At 43.3% G+C, this 22,756-nt stretch overlaps 1 protein-coding gene across 2 annotated transcripts in view; it reads left to right on the top strand.

Annotated features, from left to right (window-relative positions):
* Positions 1-22,756, top strand: part of VWF (von Willebrand factor) — a 262,224-nt gene that overhangs the window by 190,182 nt on the left and 49,286 nt on the right. For both annotated transcript variants that reach the window (XM_053257896.1, XM_053257897.1), the window contains 5 exons: positions 16,984-17,086; positions 17,604-17,678; positions 18,846-18,950; positions 19,212-19,417; positions 20,839-20,988. In XM_053257896.1, coding sequence (XP_053113871.1) covers positions 16,984-17,086; positions 17,604-17,678; positions 18,846-18,950; positions 19,212-19,417; positions 20,839-20,988 — 639 coding nt within the window. The remainder of the gene's footprint in view (positions 1-16,983; positions 17,087-17,603; positions 17,679-18,845; positions 18,951-19,211; positions 19,418-20,838; positions 20,989-22,756) is intronic.

Raw genomic sequence — 22,756 nt, 5'->3', positions numbered from 1 at the left:
TTGGGTGAGGTTGAATCTGTCCACTATGTGTTGCTATATTGTACCTTTTATAATGACAGTCGACATAGTCTTATTACTCCCTTGCTATTACATTGCCCCCGCAAGACTCATGAATTTTACATCATACTTCTCCTTGCAGACAAGGAATTGTCTATTACACACAAGGTTGCTAAATTTTGTGCGGCCGCTGTTAAGATCCACCAACAATTAATTTCTACCCTTTAGATCTTACCCTAAAACGTTTACTTTGTTGGTGTATTGTATGATAGATTTCTTATCTGAATGTTCTGTAATTTGTTGTGTTTATGTCTGATCTATGATCAAAATAAATCCATCGATTCATATGAAGTAAGTCCCACTAAACTAAGGCTGCATGTCTCCCTTCTCCTCCTCAGACTGCATCCTCTATTCTGGCTAATGGCTGCTAATGAGCAGTCTGCCTCATGCAACCCTTCCAGTGTGATATTGGCCAGGTTTGGCATAACGTTCACAGCTGGAATCTAGATGCACGTCCAGTTTCTGTGTATAAAGGGGTGGGTGAGTGGAATGTGTATAAGACTAATCTCTGTTTGTGATAATGCACTAGGGTGACTAAGAAGCACACTATAGAGGACAAATAAATGAATATTCTGCCCATAGGTTTATGTTTTCTCTTTAAACTGATTGAAATGAGATTTGTTTCAAGGGGATTTTCACACATGAGATTTCCTCTATGTACTTTGTACTGCAAATGTAAAACTGCCATTGGCCAGAATGTTAATCTGCAATACAAATCCCTATCTTCCAGAACAATGATGAGATAGTAATATAAATAGAACATTAAAGGCTGGAGGTTCATAAGTACAAAGGGAATACTGTCCTGGAAAAATAAATAAATGTGTTTATGGTAATCAGATAGAGATTCAGATTCTGATGTAAGGGGCTGTTACTTGTAGAAACAATCAGTGAAATACCATAGAATTATACCACATACTTCTATTTTGTTTGTGCGACAGTCCAAAATCTAAAACAGAGCTGTCTTCCTTGCAACAAATTATTAAGGATTTCCACACTGCTTCATATAAGTAGGTCTTGTGTCTACTATAGTGATTTCTGGAAGTTCATAGGGCAGTTGACTGATTCTATACAGCAGTTATTTGATCTCCAGGACACTTCACTGAGATATAGACTTCTCCTATATATGGGCTAAATCGCACATTTTGTATGATTCTTTGATTATTTTTCCTGACAGGCCTTTTAAAAAGATGTTATCAGGTGGATATATCAGGTGGTTCTGTTATCAGGTGGATATATCAGATGGTTTGTAAAACCAATCAATCAATCAATATAAATATAGCAGCGCAACCCAGGTGGCTGTGGGTAGGACTGAAGGAAGGAGGGAGTAGAATGCATTACTTTAGTTGAAGCTGCCTTGGCTTATCTTAAATCAGACCGTAGGCCAATCGAAGTCAGTATTTCCAGTGCTGAATGGCAGCTCTGTAGAGGTTCAGAGGGGGGCGTTTCCCCCACCTTGCTTGGAGAGAGCAGGGACTCTGCTTCTTCATGCAGTGCAGGTGCTCTACAGCCCAGGGGTGGAACCGTTTCCCTGCTAGCCCTTTGTCCACTCAGAATTATACCCCAGCTCCTTTTCTCCTTTTTAATATTCCCCTCCTGAGGAGAGAAAAACAGCAGAGAAGACAAATTATGAATGGAGAAAGAGCAGGCCAGGGAAAGGTAAAGCAGCCTCTCCTCCCTGCTACTTCTCTGCACAGCCTCCAAGCCCCCTCAGTTCATTTGCATTTTTAATCTACTTTCCAAAGGGGAGATCACTCTGTGAGGTTATTCTCATGCACAAGCAAAACCGGGCCAAGGAAGACCAGCCCGGTTTTGCCGTTTTGCCTGTGTGTGAGAACTGCCAGGAGCTGTGTGGCTCCTGGTGGCAGCACGCAGCAAACCCTTCCGGGAACCCTGGTTGTTAGCCAGGGTTAAGAGTGTGAGTGCGCTCTCACCCCTAGCTAACTGATCGTGTGGCAGTGTGGTGCAGCTCCATGCAGCACCTACACATGAGTAGCCTCCCAACCTGTATCAGGAGCCTCTCCATAATGCACCATACACTTGTGTGGTGCATTATAGGAGTGCTGGGGGCCTCCCGGGCCCCAAACCTCCAGGCTGCTGGTAGCAGCCAGCAAACATCTGGGTAAGTAAGCCAGAAGAAAAGGATTGTCTGCAGGGGAGGTAAGCATTTTGAGGTTTCCTCTGCTCACCCCTTTGGAGCCCTTTCTCCGATTGTGTGAAAGGGCTCTGTGTGTGTGTGTCCATGTCCCCTTCTCATAACTACATCTGCAGCACAATATAAACCAAATTCACAACACATGAGCCTGGGGAGACCCCAGTGGGGTAGGTTTTGGTGATATACCATATCTGTTTAAGGCAGGCCTGCTCAACTTAGGCTCCCCAGCTGTTTTTGGACTACAACTCCCATAATTCCCAGCCACTGTAGCCAATAGCCAGGGATTATGGGAGTTGTAGGCTAACATCTGCAGGAGGGCCAAAGTTGAGCAGTCCTGGTTTAAGGTGATTATAGGCAGCACCCTTTTGTAACCCATGTACTGATTGATACAGATCACATTCATAGCCCATGGGAGGTAAGAGTAAGAGTAGGTAAGAGTCACCATGTTAAAAGAAGCAGAAAGTTGGCTTCACTAGTTTTGATTCAAGCTGCTTTGTGCATGTGAGTAAAAATAATCAGGATAAATAATAACTGCAGTATGCATATCATGTGATATGGCTCAGTTATTAGAGACAAGCACAGGTGAAATGGTGAATGGGAATTGTGAATTGGAAACAGTGCAGGGGGAAGGGTTAAACCCTGCCCTTCCCCCAGTGATGCAATCCTGCTTCAGCCCCCACACGTCCCCAGTTGCTTTTAAGCAAATAAAAAGATGTAGCGAGATCTAATTACAGATCTCGCATGTCACATCTAGTTTGGTCACAAGGTTAAGAAATGTGAGAGTTATTTCTGGAAATTTCACGCTTGTATTTGCCTGAATATATTGGAGTTACATTTGTTTCATTGCCTGCTGTGCAGTACATACAGTTCAAGTATGATGATTGTGGATGTAAGGGATTGTTGTGTGGTTAGATGTAGCACTGTTCTGGATTTCCTTTTGATACTGCCAGTGAAAGTATATGATTTAATTATTTTTGGTGTTTCATTGATGGCTTCTAAAATTAAGAGGGTAATGCATCAAAATTTGTACCTTTATTTGATAGTCAAATATCTACAGAAGTTTCTGACTGAGTTACATATCCCTTCTAAGTCACCTTGATGAGTTGTAATCATAAATCCTCATACAAATGAATAAAAGGCCTGGTGAGGCAATTATCAGGAATTATGCAGTCAGTGAGACTTCAATCTACATTGCATGCTTTACCCTTTCCCTGGCATGCCAGTTCTTCTCTGGAAATCTCCCAGTGCTAGAATGTAGGGGCGGGCCGAGTTAGAAAACCTCTTTTTTAAATCCACAAACCCTACCCACTGACTCTCCTCAATTTAAGCCAAATTGGGGGTATCACAAATGGTGAGTGGGTCAGACCCCTTGCCCTCACACCTTGTAATTGGAACACTGAAATCCCCTGATGTTTTTTAGAACTATTTGGTTGTCACCTTGCCCAGTTTCTCCTTCGCTTGAATACTTAGTAATGGACAAACTGACTCACAAAGATCATGCAACCCAAATAATCCACACTCCAGTCTCTAAACTTAATACAGTATGTTTTTGATGAATCTGCAAACAAAGGATGTGCTAAGAACAGCATAAGAAGGGAGATTACCAGAACCAACATACTTGCCCACACCCTCCCATGTTTGCAGTGCCATCCTTAAGAAGGGGTTAGTCATATTAAAGGGGTAATGGGTAGCTTTAGAGACAAATATCCTAGCCCCAACACTTGGGTTGCATTTACTACCTTTCCCCACATCAATCCATTGCTTGTCTGTATTGTCTCTAAGTAAGAAAACCAGTTGTTGCACTTGGAAAGCTTCATATTAGACTCTAACATATGGAATGCCTAGCACCCTCCCTCCCAAATGTAGTTGCCCTATAAACAGATGAATTACTTCATCAAGATTTCTTTGTTTGCTAGATTAAAATGTTAATAATAGCTTTCCATTTTGAGAAGAATTTCTGTTATAATAATATCAGGATTGTCTGGAAGCAAAAACTGAGTTTGGGTAGAACCATCCTCTTCAATGTGGTCCAAGCCACTTTAGTAGGATTTAGTCTCCCAACATGTAAAAACCAATTTAATTTTTCACAGCGGAGTCTTGACATTCAGTTTCTGCAACTGCAACAACTTCTTGGGGATATAAACCCCCAAACAGTTTATGCATTCAGGATTCTCTGTTTTGTCTATAATTTTTTTTAACTTAGGAATGTTCATTTAGCTTCATATTAAAACAAAGGGACACTGATTTGTTCTAATTAATCATGAGCTTGTCCAGTTTGCCATAGTTGTCATCACCCTCTGCAATGGCTTCATCTTGATTAAATAAAAATAAGACAATGTAAGTTGTGAACATGTTTATAAGATGGCAACTGTCATTGACCTCAGCCTCTTTAATTTTTCTGTTAAACCTTAGCATAGTTACTGCACTTACTAAAAGTGTGGCTTACAACATGCACACATTCTTTCTCACCTGCATTTTTGCCAATAATGCAATTAGGAATCACCATTCCAGTTCTGTCAGATTCTTATGTGTGCCTGATGTTTGGACTGTGGATTATTTTTAAAGTTTTTAAAGTTGTAAATTATGTTTAGCATCCTCTGGAATTTGCCTACCAGGTATGAAATCTGCTTGGTCTCCCTCGATGTAACTTGATATTATGCTGCTCAATCTTGCAGCAAATATTGCAGGGGGTGAGGGAAACACGTGTTGATCTAATACTTTGATTGGTCAATAGGATATGGATCTTCAGGGTTTAGGGATTGCCACTACCCTGGAGTGTTGCCAAGACTCACTAACCTCCTAATATGTCATTAAAAAGAATAGTCTTATACATGGAATCAAGATGTCAGAAACATTTTTGAAAAGTTCACTTGTAAGACACCCACTCCTGATAATGTATGATCCTTTAGTCTAGAGATGACATTTTAACCTCCCCACAAACCCTCTGTTTTTTTCCTTGTTCAGTAAGGTTCTGTGCCCTGGCATAAATGATAACACCTCCCCCTTTCTTAATCTCTGAGGAGGTCCATCTCCAGTTACCGCCAGCTCGTTTGGTGGCTACACAGAGACTGGCCTTCTTGGTCGCTGCCCCGAGATTGTGGAATGCACTCCCTGCTGAGATTCAATCCTCCCCATCTCTGCCAATTTTCAAAAAACACTTGAAAACCTATCTTTTCTCCCAAGCTTTCACAGCTTCCTAATTTTATTTTTTTTAAGGTTTTACTCTCTGGTTTATTTTTAACTTGTTAAATTGTTTTACTTTTTTGTATATGTTTTTAACTTGTTTTATGCTAATGTTAACTGCCCAGAGATGAAAGTTTGGGGTGGTTTACAAATTTGATAAATAAATTAAATAAATAAATAAATTCATTGGGTGAGGTAGTAGGGTATAATTTAGAATACAATTTAACTAGTTAGTCACGATTCTTCGATGTGGTCTCTGTCTTCTACACAAATGGGCTGTGCACCTGGGCAGAGACCTTGTTAGATTCTAACAAGTTCGATTCTCCTGCTTTGGGCGGGAACCCCGCCCCCAGCTGCTATATGCAGCTGCACCACTCCTCATCCCCTCAGTCTTTCTTCGTCCACGCTTCAGTGAAGATCGTGGAGTCTGCAGCTTGTCAACGAGTGGGATTAAGATATTTCCTTGTTTTTCTCCCTGCTTATTTGGTTTTTTCTTATTTCCTGTCTTTTCATGTAGTAGCGTTTTTTTGTTCATTGCGAGTTCATTTTGCGGGTTTCCCCCCCTACTTTGGAGCTCCAATCCTGGCCGGGATGGAGCATGGTGGCTGGCCGGCCTTCAGCTTGCAGGCGGGGCACGACAAACTTTTAAAAATGCATTCACTGTGGATCTAAGATCCCTTCCCCTGATACTCATACTGAGTGTCTATTGTGCCTGGAGTTATCCCATGTTGTCGAGACCTGTCTTCATTGCCAGAAGTTCACGAAGCAGGCTTGCAAAAATAGGGCTTCTCGCCTGAGCACAGCCCTGTGGGATCTGGCTCTCCAATCTTCGGAAGCCTTGTCTCTGAAGTGGTCGGCGAAGATGGCCTCATCAGGACAATCAGAGTGGGTGGAGTCTGCTCCTGCCGAATCCAAAGTCCTGGCCTCGGTACTGGTATCACCGCCCTTGGCCACTATACCATCAAGCCCCCACACTCGGAAGATCATCCTCAGCACCCGGCATCCGTGGTACCCAAGTCCTCTACAGATCAGTCTGGATTGGTACTGAAGCTAAAAAAAGAAGAAGCTGAAGCTACATTGAGATTTGCTGGTGGGTTGTCATCTCCCGCCTGTACCTAAAAAGAACCTCTTCTGCCTATAGTGGCAGAAGAGGTTCCAGTGGAGGAGGCTCCTGTTTCCAAGAAGGCTGAGGTGGTGTCAGATCATACAGGGCAAAAGTCATCAAAGCGGCCTAGCTCACCAGTGACGGTGGAAGCCCTCGATGTGATCAGTAATGAACTTCCGGTGGTGACTGAGGAGCCGGGATATCCTTCTTTGGAAGAGGCGTAATCCCTGACCAGGCCTGCAACGGATTCCCCTTGGATGCCTAGGCAATGGTTGACCCATCGGGGCTTATAGGAGCATGTTCCACTGTGAGACAGAAGTACCCATTGGGGATCGAAGGAACATTCCTCAGCATACAGATAGGAATGATCCTGGGATCGCCGTGATCAAACCTATCAAAATTAATATCAAACATCAGAGTATCGCTCCCCCTTGAGGGCAGTTGACCATTCATATGGTACGTGATGCTGTGACGCTGAGTCGAGTGATCAGTACCAAGTGGACTACCGATCTGAGTACTTTGACTATGCTCGTCCATGATATGGGTCCCATTATTCAGAAGATCCTTTGTATGTGCGGTCCTTGATGACACAGGGTTGGTGAGAGCCCCCCTCACATTTGGAAGGAAGGCCGTGTTCCCACTAACCTCATTGCTCCCTGAGGGACCGTATTGAATGTCACAAACTGCCCCCTTTGGTGCCGGTGATACCCCAAACTGCTTTGATACCTAACACTCAAGATGACAACCCGGGCTCCCCCTCGGGGACGACAACTGCGGCACAAGACTCTGGCTCCTCTGGAGCCTGATTGTGAAAGTGATGATAACTCACAGGCTTTGGAGGTGGTTTCTCTGGGATCATCCCCGCTTGATGTCCAGTCGGACTCGAAACTGACCTCCCCGTCAGAAAACCTAAACCTGTATACGGCATATGTGACACGAATGGCTGCTGCCCTGGGCGTGAATCTGGGTAACCAACAGAAGGGAGAGCTAGACCCGCTGTTCAGCCTCATCGATAGCGAGGCCAAGGTACCAGCCACCCTGCCCCTAAATCTGGCATTGCTGAAAGGCATAAAAGGTCACTGGAAGAAGCTGACTATGCTCTCCCAGCCTAGGAGGCATCTAGAAAATGTATATCGGGTGCAACTGGGTGAAGATACATCCTTTTTGAAAAATCACCCCACCCCAAATTCAGTCGTCATAGAGGTGTCCCTGCAAAGAACCAGAGGCCACGGTCAGTCGGCACCAAGTGATAAAGAGGGCAGAAAGCTGGACTCTTTCGGTAGGCAACTATACTCTGCCTCAGCGCTACATCTAAGAGTGGCAAATTACCAAGCTTATAACGCCCGATGTAATCATTTTTAATGGGAGAAGGTAAACCCATTTCTGGACCTCCTCCTGCAAAATAAGAGAGATCCGGCCTTTTGCCAGAGAGGCCATTCAAGTTTATTTATTTATTTATTTATTTATATTGTTAGATTTATATACCGCCTTTCATTAAAAACAATCCCAAGGCGGTTTACAAAAGTTAAAACAAATATAATAAAAATGAGTTAAAAGTATTTAGCTAAAAATATAAAAACAATCTGATATTAAAATATATAATATACAAACACAGAAAACTATACATGGATAAAAACACACAGAAGTTGCAATAAAACAATCATGTCAAGGCCTGGATTTAACCAGCCAAGATTAAAAAGCCAAGATTTAACCAGCTTTCTAAAAACTGTGATGAAGTCCGAGGAGCGAATGGCCACTGGGAGAGCATTCCAAAGCCTGGGGGCAGCAACAGAGAAGGCCCTGTCCCGCATGCACGACAACCGAGCCTCCCTCATTGTCAGCACATGGAGCAGAGCCCCCTCAGAAGATCTCGTCAAGTGGGCAGAAACCCTTGGAAGTGGCCAAACAAGAACTGTATTCTGCCTGACATTAGGTGGAATGTGCTCCTAAGGTGATGGCCACGTCGGTGGTACTAAGAAGGCATGCATGGTTGCAGTCATCGGGACTACACTATGAGGCTCGATCTAGGATCAAGGACCTGCCCTTCGCAGACTCTAGCCTATTTTCTGAGCAAATGTACGATATGCTACAGAAGGTGCAAAAGTTGAGGAGCACAGCACGTTCCATGTCTTATGCTTTGCCTACTAGTAAGCTGCAGAGGATGGCCAAGTGGTCTCCCTACCAGTTGCAAAGGCTCCTTCCCAGCAGCAGTCACCTTCGTAACGGTCCTTTCGTGGCACTAAGTTCCAACTGAGATACAAGCCAGGAGGCCAGCCTAGTAAGCCGGCTTTCTAAAAACAGTGCCCAAGTATCCCCCAGAAGAAGCAATGACTCGGGGAGCTACAGGACTTGGCTGGCTCCATTTTCAGTGAGCTGGGACATGATCGAGTGAGTTGTCAACCCCGACAGCCCCGGGTTCTACTTCCAGTATTTTCTGGTACTAAAGCCGGATGGTGGCCAGCGCCCTATACTAGACCTCAAAGTTCTGAACAGACATTTAACGAACAAAAGGTTCCGGATGTTGTCGATATCAACCATTATGTCCGTTCTGGACAAAGGCATGTGGATGGTATTGTTGGACTTAAAAGATGTGTACTACCACATGTCAATACGACCGCAGCATCGACGCTTCCTGTGCTTTCAGATCAGGGGATCCCCTACCAATTCAAAGCCCTGCCATTTGGCCTCACGACCGCGCCAAGGGTCTTTACAAAATGTCTGGCCTCAGTGATGGCATTCCTGCAGGAGCAAGGTATGCAGGTATTGCCATACCTGGCTGATTGGCTGATTGTGGCCTGCACCAGGCGGGCTGGATGCCCTCGAGATTGTAGTGGACCCTGCAAGAATTGAGTTTCCAGATAAACTTCAAAAAGTCAAAGGGGGCCTTGGTTACAGGTGAGTAACTTATAGATTTCCACTGGCTGACATCCAGACAAATTGAGACTTGGACAAATGTGTTGTGCTAGTGAAAGCTGTTGTGTAAATCAGAAGCTTGTGTTCCAGACTTGTGTTGCACTAGGGCAAATATGTTTATGCTTGCTCAACAAAGTGTGTGACCTGTGGCACATATCATATATTGCACAGGGAACTTTTGCACAATAGTGCAAGAGTGTAGTTTTGAGCATCCCTGTGGCTCTGAGCAGCTATGTGACCTTATTTTACTTTTATTTATTATTTATTTATTCAGTTTCTATACCACCCTTCCAAAAATGGCTCAGGGCAGTTTACACAGAGAAATAACAAATAAATAAGATGGATCTTCTTGCACTAGTGCAAACTTTTCAGTGTACAAGCACTTTATTAGCCTTGTTGTCAGCCACTGACTTATATACCTTTTCTTTCCCTTTTACTGCATGAGGAATTCCTAAGATCCAGTCTGTGTCTTACCCATTCACCAATAATTTTGAATTTTGTTTCCACTAATAATATTTTGCCCAAATAGGTCATTACCACATTCATTCTGTGAATCTCCAATGACTTCATCTTCCTTCTCTACCCAGCATCCTTCTATATGTTTTGTGATTACTGGTCTTATTTTTAACAGTTTCTAGATGAGCAATATTTTTGTTCAAAATTTCATGTGCATTGACATTCTGCTCTTTGAGAATCCTAAATGCACTAATGCATGGAAACTGCACTTCAGGGCATATCCAGTGTCCCAACATTTGCTTTACAATACTGCTGAATATCCTCCATTAGTTTATCTGTTCTGCTATACCTTTGTAAGAGGGTTGAAAAGAGCCACACTAGGGAGTAGGGATGTGCACAAAGCATGTCAGCGCCTCTAATTTGAGGTGCTAAAATGATTCAAGTTCCCTGGTCAAAATGTTTCGGCAGGGGAGGGAGAATGGGTGCTTTAAACGGAGGGAGGCAGGTCTTACCTGCCCCTCCATTGCCCCTCTGCCACCTCAGTGCGGTGCTGCCCATAACAAACACTGACTGTTCTTGCAAGTGACACCGTGCAGGGGCTTCCTGTTTGGGAACAGGAAGTTCCCTGTTCCCAGTGTCTGGTGAGCATCACCATCACATAAATGGCATCTGTGCATGCTCAGATGCCATCTTGAGTGCTTCTCCGGTGGGTGGTGGCGGAGGGGGCAAGTCCTGCTTCCCTCCATTTAAAGTGCCCGCTTGCCACCACCCTGGATGTGCATGGAACGCTTTGGGCACATCCCTACCAGGGAGCAATTTCTCTCTGCTTAATGTCCTCAGCAAAGTAGGTATTACTGCATGATATGTCTAATGGATGAGTCCACAATTGGCTGGGCCAGTTGACTAGATATTAGGGCATAGTCAGCGTGCACATATGTCCCATGTCTATTAGAGAAAAATGTGAAATCCCTGGCATTCTTATTCACTTCTCTCCAAGCATAAACCAGTTCCTTAAATTCAAATAGGCCATTTAGCTCCAGAGTAAGGGGGGGCGGGCATTATTTAGTTGCCATGTCCTGTCTTATACTTTTAGGATTGTAAATAAGATGTATATCCCCTGCATTTATGAGCTCCCAGCCTTGAAGAAAGTCAGTTGTCAAAAAGTGTCCTCTAAGAAGGGTTACCTGCCCTTGTTTGAACTGTATTTGGAGCCAAGTATTAATTTTTTCACCCTTTACCGTGCCTGCAATGAAAATAAATCTTTCTGATGGATCTCTAAATTTCCTGTCCAGTGAACATTTGAACTTCTCATAATCAGAGAAGAAGCCCTAAATTTAGATGATCCATCAGCAGTGAAATGATCACCGAAAGATTTCAGAGCCTAGATCCTTCCCTTTGTGATGTAAAAATATTATGCCTGGCCTCTCTTTCCTCTGTTTGATACTTGCCATTTTTTGACTGGGGACCCCATCCCTTTAACATAGACATTCAATGCTCATAACAAAATCAAATATGACAATACTACCTTACTATTCTGTCAATAATGAGATCCCATAATCAGTTTAAAACTTAACTAATTAAACAAACCAAAAACTGTTTGAGCATTCACCCAGTCAGTTTATATCCCAGGGGACTCAATCACATTTACTGGGCTCAGAGAGCCTCTTGAGCCAGCAAGCTCCAGGAGGGAAGATTCACTGTAGCTGTAAGGGGGAGAAAAAAAGCAATTCTCTCCTCCCCCCGCCCCCCCCCATCATCAGCTCTTTGTTACAGCATCTATTTTGACTACAGCAACATAAAATAAATGCATGTTAACGGGTCACCAATAACTACATGGATGAAACATAATTGAATGGGATTTAGCAAACTCTGAGATTAGCAGAAAGCATGTCTTGCATCTTGAGTTAACTGCAGCCAGCTGCAAAAGGGGAATTGACCTTCAGAGCTAAACTGCCATTTTTAGTGAGTGATGTTACACACCTCTTCCAGACATTTCTCTTCCTGTAGATGTCCGTGTATGAGTCAATTCTCAATGAGCTGGTTGTCTACGTGTAGGACATAGACATGTACAGCCGCACAGATCCTGCCTTCAAATCAAATTTTCTCATGAACATTTACTAGAGCTTGAATCTGGAGAAACTTACCCCATTCGCATGTAATGCGGAACTGCAGTTAAATGGACCAGAAGTTGGAATTTATGTATGTCCAAGTGCGTGAAACTGTATTTTCATGGCCCAAGCGACCTGTGGTTTCCCTTGCCAAACTCCAGTATGAACCTTTGGTTTGTAATGAGTTTTGCTACCCCAACCTGAAGTTCTGCGGTGGCAGCATTATGTCCAAATGTGGATGCCACCATAACTGCAGTTTCATGCTGGAACTGTAATCACAGAGAGTGTGGGCCACACACACCCGGGATCATTCCCGCTCCATGTCTGTGGCACTTCTCGTTGGCCGCCTCTCTGAAGACTTGCCTCATCCCCTATCTTTGATCTAATGAAGCAGTTGCCTAGCAACAGAGACACCACCACATCCCATCCCAAGCTTCCAAGCCTGTCAAATGGGAAAGCCTCATGGGAGCATCCACTCTTTCCCTTGTTTCCCCCCTCCTCGCTGACAGGAGAGAAAGGGGACAGGTTGGCAAGATGGGCACTATGCGCTTAGCTCTCAGAAAATGAAGCAATAAAGATGTGTGTTTGCAAGCACATGCAACTGGGGTGGCAACATATGGCAGGGTGGCAATACCCAGCATTGGGTTTAAAGGGCAGCTGCAACCAGGAATTGTTGTATGGCTCAGGTCCATTTTTTTGCATAAGGATGTAGGAGAAGGGTGAGCCAACCCTTGCCCTTGGTGAGAACACATGTGGTCCCTAGGCTTACTCATGAGAAGGGCTGGGCAGCAGGATCAGCACTGCTTCCAGTGAAAGGAAAAATTCCTCCTGTGTGATGAGGATGTATGCTGCTCCTGAGTGGACCATGCTCCATGGGGATACCCCTTCACAACTCATAAGAAGAACCGTCGGGGGAGGTGGTGTCAGGCAGAATTGCTAATAATGTGCGATGCCAGCCCTTCTGCCATGGACCACCCTCTCACAAGAGTGCCAGGCCATGGAGACACACATGAGACACACATGAGGCAGATGCCACCCAGCCTGGTTGCTTGACACAAGCAAGGCACCTCTCCCTGTCTTGGTGACTGCCGCAAAGAAGCAGTCAAAGTGGGTCCTCTGCCAGCCCATTTGAACATGTCCATATTTATTTTTGCCCTGAATCACGACCCCACTCTTTTGGGGTCACAGACAACTGTGGCTCACCTCTCCTACTATTCCCCATGGTGGCAGATCTACATATGCCACAATGCCAGTCTGAACCCAGGAAATCTGAATGAGAGTTAAGACCTGTCCCTGGTCCTGGTGTTCCCCAGTCTGCCCACTTGGCAATGCCCGGAGACATGGAGCATCAAAGTCTCATTTCTGTGTGTCACAGGCTTCCCTAGAGAGTAAGGGGTCACTGTACAAAAGTTCTATCATTAACCAGAGAGAAGGCTGGCTCAACTCATGAGCACCCAATCTGACGAAAGACCGAAGGGAGGTGAGCCTAAGGTCCTCCCGAGTAGACTGGTCCTCTCATGAGTGTGCTAGTCCTCTGGTGGCAAGCCGCCATGTGGGCAGGAGTGTGGTTTGGTCTCCATGGAATGCTTTGCCAGGGTGATCCTTTGCAAGAATATCCTTGGTCACAGCAGGCCAGACTTCAGGATACTTTGCCTCGCTTCATACACATATCCCTTCCTAGGAAGTCGTCATGTCCCCTTCCTTTTCCTGAGTAACATAAAAATAATGCCCCTCAGCATCCCACCCCCATCGAGAAATTGTACTTGTTTTGTTGTGGAGCTCTTACAAGGGTGGTGCAATTGCTGTCAGATCAAGGGCTTGGATGGCATTTTAAAGGGATTTAAATGCCCTTTCCCTGCCAAAGATGTGTGGTCCATCTCAAAAAGGCATGATGGCACTCAGCATGCCCCTTTAAGGTTGTGGTCAATGGCTGCCACCCTGGAGATGTTCTGACGCCTTGACCATAGACCGGTGATCCGATCGCTATGGAGCTTGCTGAGCTGCAGCCTCATCAGACGAGGAAGAGGGAGGGGCTCCCTTGCCTTGAAAATGGAGGCTTCTGAGCTGTGGTTGGATGAATGTCTACAATGCAGTTCACAGTTTCGAAAAATTAACCACAGGTTCAGTAACCTCTGGTTTCATGTTATGTGCAAACGCGGCCACTAACGTAAATGAACCAGTCTTCCAGAACAAGTGCTCATTTTCATCCAGGTCATGCCATATTTGAAGGGGATCTCCATATATCCATATGCATATATCCATGAATATATGAGAAATTTCTGAAAAATGAATGCTATCAGCAACAAGATCTGTCTGGGGCAGGGCTGCACAACTCAAATGTTCTGGTGAGCTGGAACCAACCATGATGTAGTTGGGCCAATGACAATTTTCAATGTATGATTACATTAAAATTAATTATTTAAAGTATTAATGAAATCAATTAGTTACTTGAGGATCTTTCCCCTTGTCAAGGGACCCACAATTTTAACTAAGAATAGTGGCCAGAAAATAGGCCCTGTCCCTACTTGGTCACTGGGGCCCCTAGAGTGCATGTTAGCCCCAAACAAATATGAAGTCCTCTGCTCTCCCTAAATTGCTGTTGCTTTCAGGCTGCAATCATAGGCATGCTTACTTAGGAGTAAACCTCACTGGATGGGAACACTTTGGGAATATTTCTAAGTAAATATGCATAGGATAGTGCTGTAAGGTAGTTTCAGAGAGGACAGAGGATGGCTCCCATTGAGAAGAGGTAACTGATCCAAAGTGTGGCCCTCTGCCTTTGTAGGATGCTGTTGCTGCAGGATATTCCTACCTGTGGATAGATTGATTAAAACCTTTTTTGGGTTAAAAAAAAAAGAGTAATGCACAAATTAACCCCAAATAAAAATCTCAATATACAAATCCTAAATCATGAAGTATCTCATTTAATCAAAGTTACATAATACATTATAATCGTTCATTGATTCCTATGTATTGATCCTCTTCATAAGGGGGGAATCAATACTTTTAATACATTTTCTACATTTAAAACAAATGTTTAACCTTTCCCCCCAAACCCCCATAAGATTGTATGGGCATTTTGGGGAAAGGTTAAACAATTGTTAAGAGTCACCCACTTGCCCATTTCTTTTGTGGTTTGGGTGATAGGTAGCACTCATCATGCCCTACCACACAACCCACTATGGTGTTCCTAGAAGCTACCCATGGGGAACAATGGGGGCTTTTGAGTTTCCCAATTGTTCCTTATGGCCGAAACACTCAAAACATTCCAATTTTTGTTTTGTCAAATTAGCTGGTTCAACAGATGTTTCTGTGAAATATTTTGGCCATTTGTGTTTTCCTAGCAATGGATAAATTTCCATTTAAATAAATCCCTAGCAATGGATAAATTTCAAAATGCGCAAAATGATGTCAAGGGTGGCAGTGAGGGCAGCAGATTCTGCATATTCTCCCATGTGAGTCCAAAACACATTAGATTCAAACCCTAGCCTCCATATACTGTTCTACTTGGGAGCATCAACTAAACAAATAATAACTTCAGCCAAATGCAGACTTCATGTGCAAGTTTGGTGCCATTTAAACACCATGAGAATCCTCTGTGAGAATTTTTCCTATCCTCCTTGAGAATATTTGTAATCATTTTTGATGTTTTTAATTCAATTGCTTTAAATCTGGTGAACATCTCTACATCTTGTGGTGGTGAATCTCACCAGTTAATATCCATTGTGTGAAGGTGTACAGGTGGTCCTCGTTATCCACGGGGTTTCTGTTCTTGCCTACAACTATGGATAACGAGACCTTGAGGCAAGGGGAATTGGGAGGTTAGGTTCCTGGAGGTGAAAAAGGGGCTTAAAAGGTAGAAATATAAGGAATAAAGTGCTGTACCGTGGTCTCCAGCCATCCAGCAATGCCACCCCAAACCCTCCATTCTGCTAATTTTTTGCAAACAAACAAAAAATGGGGAAATTTTGTTTTTTAAGGAAGAGCCACAAAATGGCTCTGTTCAGCAAATTGGTGACGGGAAATGACCTCTGAGAGGAACTGCGGATAGGTGAATTCTTACTATTTTTCAAACCAAATATAACAAGTTTGGGTCTACATTGCCCGACCATTTTCAAACAAATTCCGAGTGCCATGACTGTGGATGACCCTAGGTTTATTCTTGGTCCTCCTCTTTTTCCTCTTTTTGTTGGTTGGCTCTCTCCTTCCCTCTTTCTAGACTTATTATGTAAGGTTCCACATAAATTTATGATGCTAAATAAATAAATAAATATTCAAGCATCCACCGAGCTGCGAATCATGGACATTTCACCGATTTCCCCCTCAAATCCTAGGCATAGTTACCTATATGTAAATTTTGTTGCAAATAATGGCGGTTATTTTTAAGTAAACATGCTTAGGATTACTATAGAATTCATTTCACTCCCTTTATATTATTTGTTGTGTTTTCACAAGTCTTTTAAGATATTATGGTGCAATCCAGAATCTGTTTACCATCAGTTTATATGCAATGGAAAAGGGCTATATTTATATAAATTCATAGGTTAAAATTGTGCCCTTGTTCCTGGACAAATGCCTTTGTTCCTGAAATGCCCAAGGAATAATTTGAAACATTTTGTTTACTGAAAATTAGCAAGGTCCAAGTTTGCTTGACTTCTCTTACTACAATATGGTGTGTTTTTTTCAGTTAATCTTACCCATAATGCTTTGTATTTGTTCCACTATTTTATAATTCTGCTCATAAAGACTTAAAAAGGGCTGTTTGTAGTTCTGATACATTATTTGCATTTTGTGCTAAATATATTAACCTTCATGTTAAATTGGGTAGCTTTTCTGTTTTCTTATAATTATTGCAATAAACCAAAGCAATACCATATGTAGTCTTCTGGGTTTTTCGGGGTTAGTTTCTCTCTTCTCATTGCCCACTCTCACCAACCCGTCTGCCCAGTTTGCATACCAAGTGATCAGAAGATTTTGCTTTTTTGAAACAATATGTTGTTCTTACATAGAGCTTGGAAACATGGATTTCTCCCAGCGATCCCTGCAAGATCTGCATGTGCCTCAAGAACAGAACCATAAGCTGTATCATTCGACCTTGTCCAACTGCCAGTCGTAAGCCATGATTACTAATGGGTTTTTTAAATCTCTTGTTTCTTTGGGTCAGGTATGGTGTTTCCCAATGCCTCCTCTCCCCCACCCCACCCTACCACATTTTAACTTGAGATTGAAAAAAAAAGTTCCTCTTTTGCTTGTAAACCAGTTAAGTCCTTTTTGTGTTTCATATACATGATGTAAATGGTTCACTGCTTCATGCACGTTCTGGAAAGGCAGTGGCAAGAGACCCCTGCCAATCGCCACTTTGAAGAGAGAAAATGGGGAAGTACATGTGTTCTTCTCCCTCTACCTCTCAATCACTGGCCTCATAACACTCAAGCATATGCACTCTGTATCTGAGAAGGTCATGTCATTTTATTATAGGGCTTGACCAACTGTGTGAGAGAGGAATGTATGGCTCTAATCTTCACACTAGAGTCTGGAAAATAGAGTGGATTCTGAGAACGGGGTAGTTATTCGTCCTTGTCTTAGATAATTACAAGTGTGATTTATTGTCTCTTTTCTTGAATTGTAGCTCCTGTTTGTGGTTCCTGTGAAGTTTCAATACAACAGACCAGTTCTGATCAGTGTTGCCCAGTATATGAATGTGGTATGTTTTTGATGGAAGTAATATTCAGGGCTGTGTATGTTTTGAGAGAATGCAGAATGTGTATGGTGCACAGAATTCAGCTTCCTGAGAATGCTGGCTTTTTTTTTTTTTAAGGAGCTAGTTTGTATAACCATGAAGGTATGTCCTGAAAGTGTGTGTGTAAGACCTAGAAATGCTGCAAAGCTTGCTGGGCTCTGGCACAGAGGTGAGCATCAGGAGCCCTGAATTCCTCTCTAGCTTAGATTAAGATGTAAGCTGGAGAAAAATTCCTAGTTTACCTACACTTCCCTCCCACCCACCCACCTTTTCCTGGCACAGAATTTCAAAATTGTTTTACCATGGAAAACAGCCCTGGTAATATTTATATGGACATCTGCCCACTAAGTTCTTAAGCAGAAAAAGAGGGGTTAGTTTTGTCGAGAATTCACCCCTTGTCCCTCTACATCTTTGCAGGGGTGGCAGTGAGAGAGGTAGTGAAGGAGTCCGCTTAGCCACCCAGGGCTCTGCCTGTGCCACCACTTGCCCCACCGGAGCAATCCATAGCAAGAGTGTGCATGCTTCTCTCTCCTTTACCATGCCGCCCACCTGGCTGTGGTTCAGTTCTGCCCTCCGTGCATGCACGGATGCCATTTGCATGACCACGCAAATGGTGTCCGCATATGCATGGGGGCCAGAACCGAGCCACTGCTCAGCGAGCAGCTTGATAAAGGAGGGACAAGCATGCCTACTTTCACAATGGGCTGAACTGGGGGGGGGGCACTTGTAAAGGGGAATCCTCCCAGGATTCAGAATGCTGAACTGGTTTGGTCAAACAGATCGGACCGGCCGGTCAGTTCAACCGAACCAGTTTGGCAGCACATGGCTCTGTGCAAATTCTATTTAAATTTGAGCCGAACCATAATTTTTGGTTCATACACACCCCTAGTCTGTTTAGAATAGCACAACAGAAAAAATAATATCTGGGGAAAGTTTATAATAAAGACTGGAATGTTTTGTGGTTCCCAGGACATCGTTAAGGACCAAACTGAGCCATGCATTCATGTTAGTTTTCTGTTAACAAACTAAATAATTAAACGAAACAATAATTTAAATCTAATGGCCCTACGTGAATCTGAACCAGCTTGGTATGAGATGATCACTTCCTTTATTTATTTTTTATATCTTTAGTCTGTGATCTGTCCACCTGTCAACCACCTCCACTACCTCGCTGTGAAAATGGTCTCCAACTTTTGAGGACAAATCCTGGTGAATGCAGACCAGTTTATGCATGTGGTAAAATTCCTTTGAAATTTATTTCAAATATTGTGTTGGCTTCTTTTTACTACTTTTTAAACCCGGTGCTCCTTTTTACTGTTCTTTTTACCTCACATGTGTCTCTGTGTGTGCACGCATGCACAAGCACATTAGCCGTGTGCTGTGATTAGGCGTGTGCTCTGTTATCTACAGTACCTCTTTCATAATGTCCTCCAAAGTGTAAGCGCTACTTTGTCAGCTTTCTGTTACATATCATTCTGTTTCCCAATTTTTTGTCAGTCTGCAAAAAAGAGGAATGCAGGTCACAACCCGCTCTTTCCTGCCCACCACACCGGAAACTTGCCATGAAGAAGACTGAGTGCTGTGATGAGTATCAATGTGTCTGCAGCTGTGTCAATTCAACACTGGTCTGCCCTGCTGGATATTTATCAAGATCATTCACTAACGATTGTGGCTGTGTGTCTACCACCTGCATTCCTGACAAGGTGAAGAGAACAAACTTTCCCTCCTACCCTTCGGAACCCTTTATGTCATTTTAGCAAGGCTGACATCAGGAGTGGGCTATTCATGCACGCCCCAGATCTCTGATCTCTATGTCCAGGTAGCATGAACTGTTGTAGCACGTGGGTCTGTTGGTGTAGAGCATATGCAGTTGAAATTGTGCCTGCCTGTTCCATAATAATCACAATGTCCCCCTCCCACCCCAGGCCAGCTGATGTCTGTATGTTGGGTGTCAGGAGTGTGTGTGCACAGCCTTAATTTGTGCACTGTTATCACTCAAAATAAGGCTTAGCGATTTTGCAGATTGGGCTGTATGTGTTGGACTCTGTATGTCTAGACCTCAGTTGCAACCTAACATTCAATACCATCAGTGTGCCATTGTCAGAGGGCCCAAGGCAAGGTGGTTGGATCTGAATAGTGCTCATGACCATAATCCTTACTCTGCAAACTGGCACACAAGTCTAGTTTTGCACAATGATTGGGGAGGCTCTAACTATTTAATTTTTACTTGCAAACACTATCTGTTGTGGATGTTGGCATCTCTTATCCTAGTATAACAAAACAGCCTGGGGGTGAGCGCTGCTAATTTTCAAAAGGTTGCACTAATAGTACCACAGTTTCCAATGCACAGGAAGTAAAAGATTTTTGTGGGGGGTTTTTTTGTTGTTGTTGTTTCACATCTGGAGTACTGTGTCCAGTTCTGGGACCTTCACTTTAAAAGGAATGTAAATAAACAGAAAGGGGCTTTTAAAAGGGTGAAACAGATAGTCAGACTCTGGATACCCTTTGAAGAAAAAGTGAAGGAATTGTGTGTTTAGCCAGGAGAAGAGAAGACTGAGGGTGTGTGTGTGTGGACATGATAGCACTCCTCAAATATCTGAAGTGTTGCCACTAGAAGAGGGCAAAGATTTGTTCTCTGCTGCCCTAGAGGGCAAGACACAAAGGAGCTTGTGCTATGCAGGGGGTAAATTTCAGTTGAACATTGGGAGAAACCAAAGCAGTCTGGGGGGGACCTTTCCCTTGCTGGATGTATTTCTGGAGAGCTATCAGCTGGGGATACTCTAGCTCTGGATTTCCTCAATTGAGCCAGGGGTTAGACAACATAGCCTACAATGCCACCTCTAACTGCATTCTACGATTTCAAGTTTTTTCTTCTGCCGTATTAAATTAATATGTTTCCAGAACTTTAATATACACCATCCTCCTCATAAACAGGCCTGAAATACTAGAATTTCCTAAAACAGGAGTCTACTTAATTTGATCCAGGATTCCCTGGAACACTGTTTGAAAATTACTGTGGAAGAGCAAACAAGCCCCTCTGAAGGCTAACAGAAGCAAGAGTCCTTTGAGAACAAATGGTGTGCAGTTTTCTGTGCAATAAGTTTCACATTTTAATTATTGGCAGGTTTGTGTCCATCAAAATATCATCTATCCTATTGGGAAGACCTGGGAAGACAATTGTATGCAGTGCTCTTGCATGGATATGGAAGATGCTCATACTGGCCTTCGAATTACAGAATGCATTGAGAGAGAGTGTAATAGGATTTGTCCACCGGTATGTAAACCTTCAAAACATTAACTGGAATTACAGTTCTTCTGACTAGTGAGTTCGTGCACTTTCACATGCTAGTTTATATTCCTTACATAGGCAATATTTTATTTATTTATTTATTTATTTAACTAACTAACTAACTAACTAACTAACTAACTAACATATTTTTATACCACCAAAATCTTACATCTCTGGGCAGTTTACAAAAAAACAAAATAAATGACATCAGGAAAAGTTAAAACATTACAATTTTTTTTAAAAAATGTAAACATTATTAAAACTGTATTTAATTAAAAGCCTGGGTGAACAAATGCATCTTTAAAACTTTTTAAAAGTTGTGAGAGATAGGGATGCTCTTATTTCAGCGGGGAGTGAATTCCAAAGCTTCAGGGGAGCAGAGGAGAAGGCCCGTCCCTGAGTAGCCACCAGACAAGCTGGTGGCAACTGCAGATGGACCTTTCCTGATGATCTCAATGGATGGTGGGGTTCATGATGAAGAAGTTCTCTTAAATACCCAGGGCCCAAGCCATGTAGAGCTTTATAGGTTATAACAAGCACCTTGTATTTTTCCTAGAAACTTATTGGCAGCCAGTGTAGTTCTTCCAATACAGGAGTAATATGGTCTCTCTGAGATGACCCAAAGACCAAACTGGCTGCCACATTCTGGACCAACTGTAGTTTCCAGACTGCTTACAAAGGCAGTCCCACATAGAGCTCATTGCAGTAGTCCATTCTGGAGATTATCAGCATATGTATCACTTTTCTGAGGCCATTTATTTCAAGAAATGGAAGCAGCTGGCATATTAGCCAAGGCTGATAGAAGGCTCTTCTGGCCACCGCCTCAGCCTGGGACACCAGGGAGAGCCTTGGATCCAAAAGCACCCCCAGACTGCATACCTGTTACTTCTGGAGAAGTGTGACCCCATCCAGAACAAAATAACCCTGTTTTAACATTTTGATGCTTTGAGCGCCATTTTTGGAGGCCTGTTTTTCCCTTGCTGATTGGTTTTATGACACTGGCTTCCAACTCTGCTCCTTGCTTCTTGGTTGGCTTGTTATCATACAAATCAAATATGTCATGGGCAATTGGCTGGAGGGATGGAAGAGGGAGGGGAGAAAAGGGAGAATTTCAAAATATATCCAAAAGGTCTAGGAGGCAGCTAGAGCCTTTATAGTTTTTCTCTCATGGTAAGAGTCTAGAAGGTTTTTTTCTTGTCAGACCATTGGTCCATCTAGCTCAGTATTTTCTACTGTACACAGTGTCAGATTTCTCCCAGGTTGTCCCAGAGAGGAGGAGTCTCTCCCCCAGCCATATTTCTGGAGATGCCAAGGAGGGAACTTGGAAACCTCTGCATGCATGCAAGCTTGCAGATGCTTTTCCCAGAGTGCCCCATCCCCCAGTGGGAATATCTTAGAGTGCTGCTCACATTTCTTCCTACTCCTTCCATCCTTTAAGAGTCTCCAGACTGCTGAGCTCATAGCCTAATTGCCTAGGCCACCTGTCTCTATGTCCTCCTGTCCCTCTGTGGCAGGCAGGCATGCAGGGTGGAAGTAAGGAAAGTTTGATTTTGTGGTTTTCTCAGCACTGAGTATAATATGGTGTACTATTGCTGTTATAACTATCTGGTTTTGCTGTATCTCAGATTGACAAACGCAGATCTTAGGTGCCTTCCTTCCTTGAGTTGTGGTTTGTTTTGTTTCTGAGATAGTGTTGTGGTGAGAAATTGACCTTATTACAAATAACATGATTAAAAAATGTCAAGCAAGAAGC

The sequence above is a fragment of the Hemicordylus capensis genome, chromosome 5 (assembly GCF_027244095.1).
Source record: "Hemicordylus capensis ecotype Gifberg chromosome 5, rHemCap1.1.pri, whole genome shotgun sequence".
Lineage (NCBI taxonomy): Eukaryota > Metazoa > Chordata > Lepidosauria > Squamata > Cordylidae > Hemicordylus > Hemicordylus capensis.
Note: the sequence above shows the minus strand (reverse complement) of the source record. Positions and strands in the feature narration are given on the sequence as shown.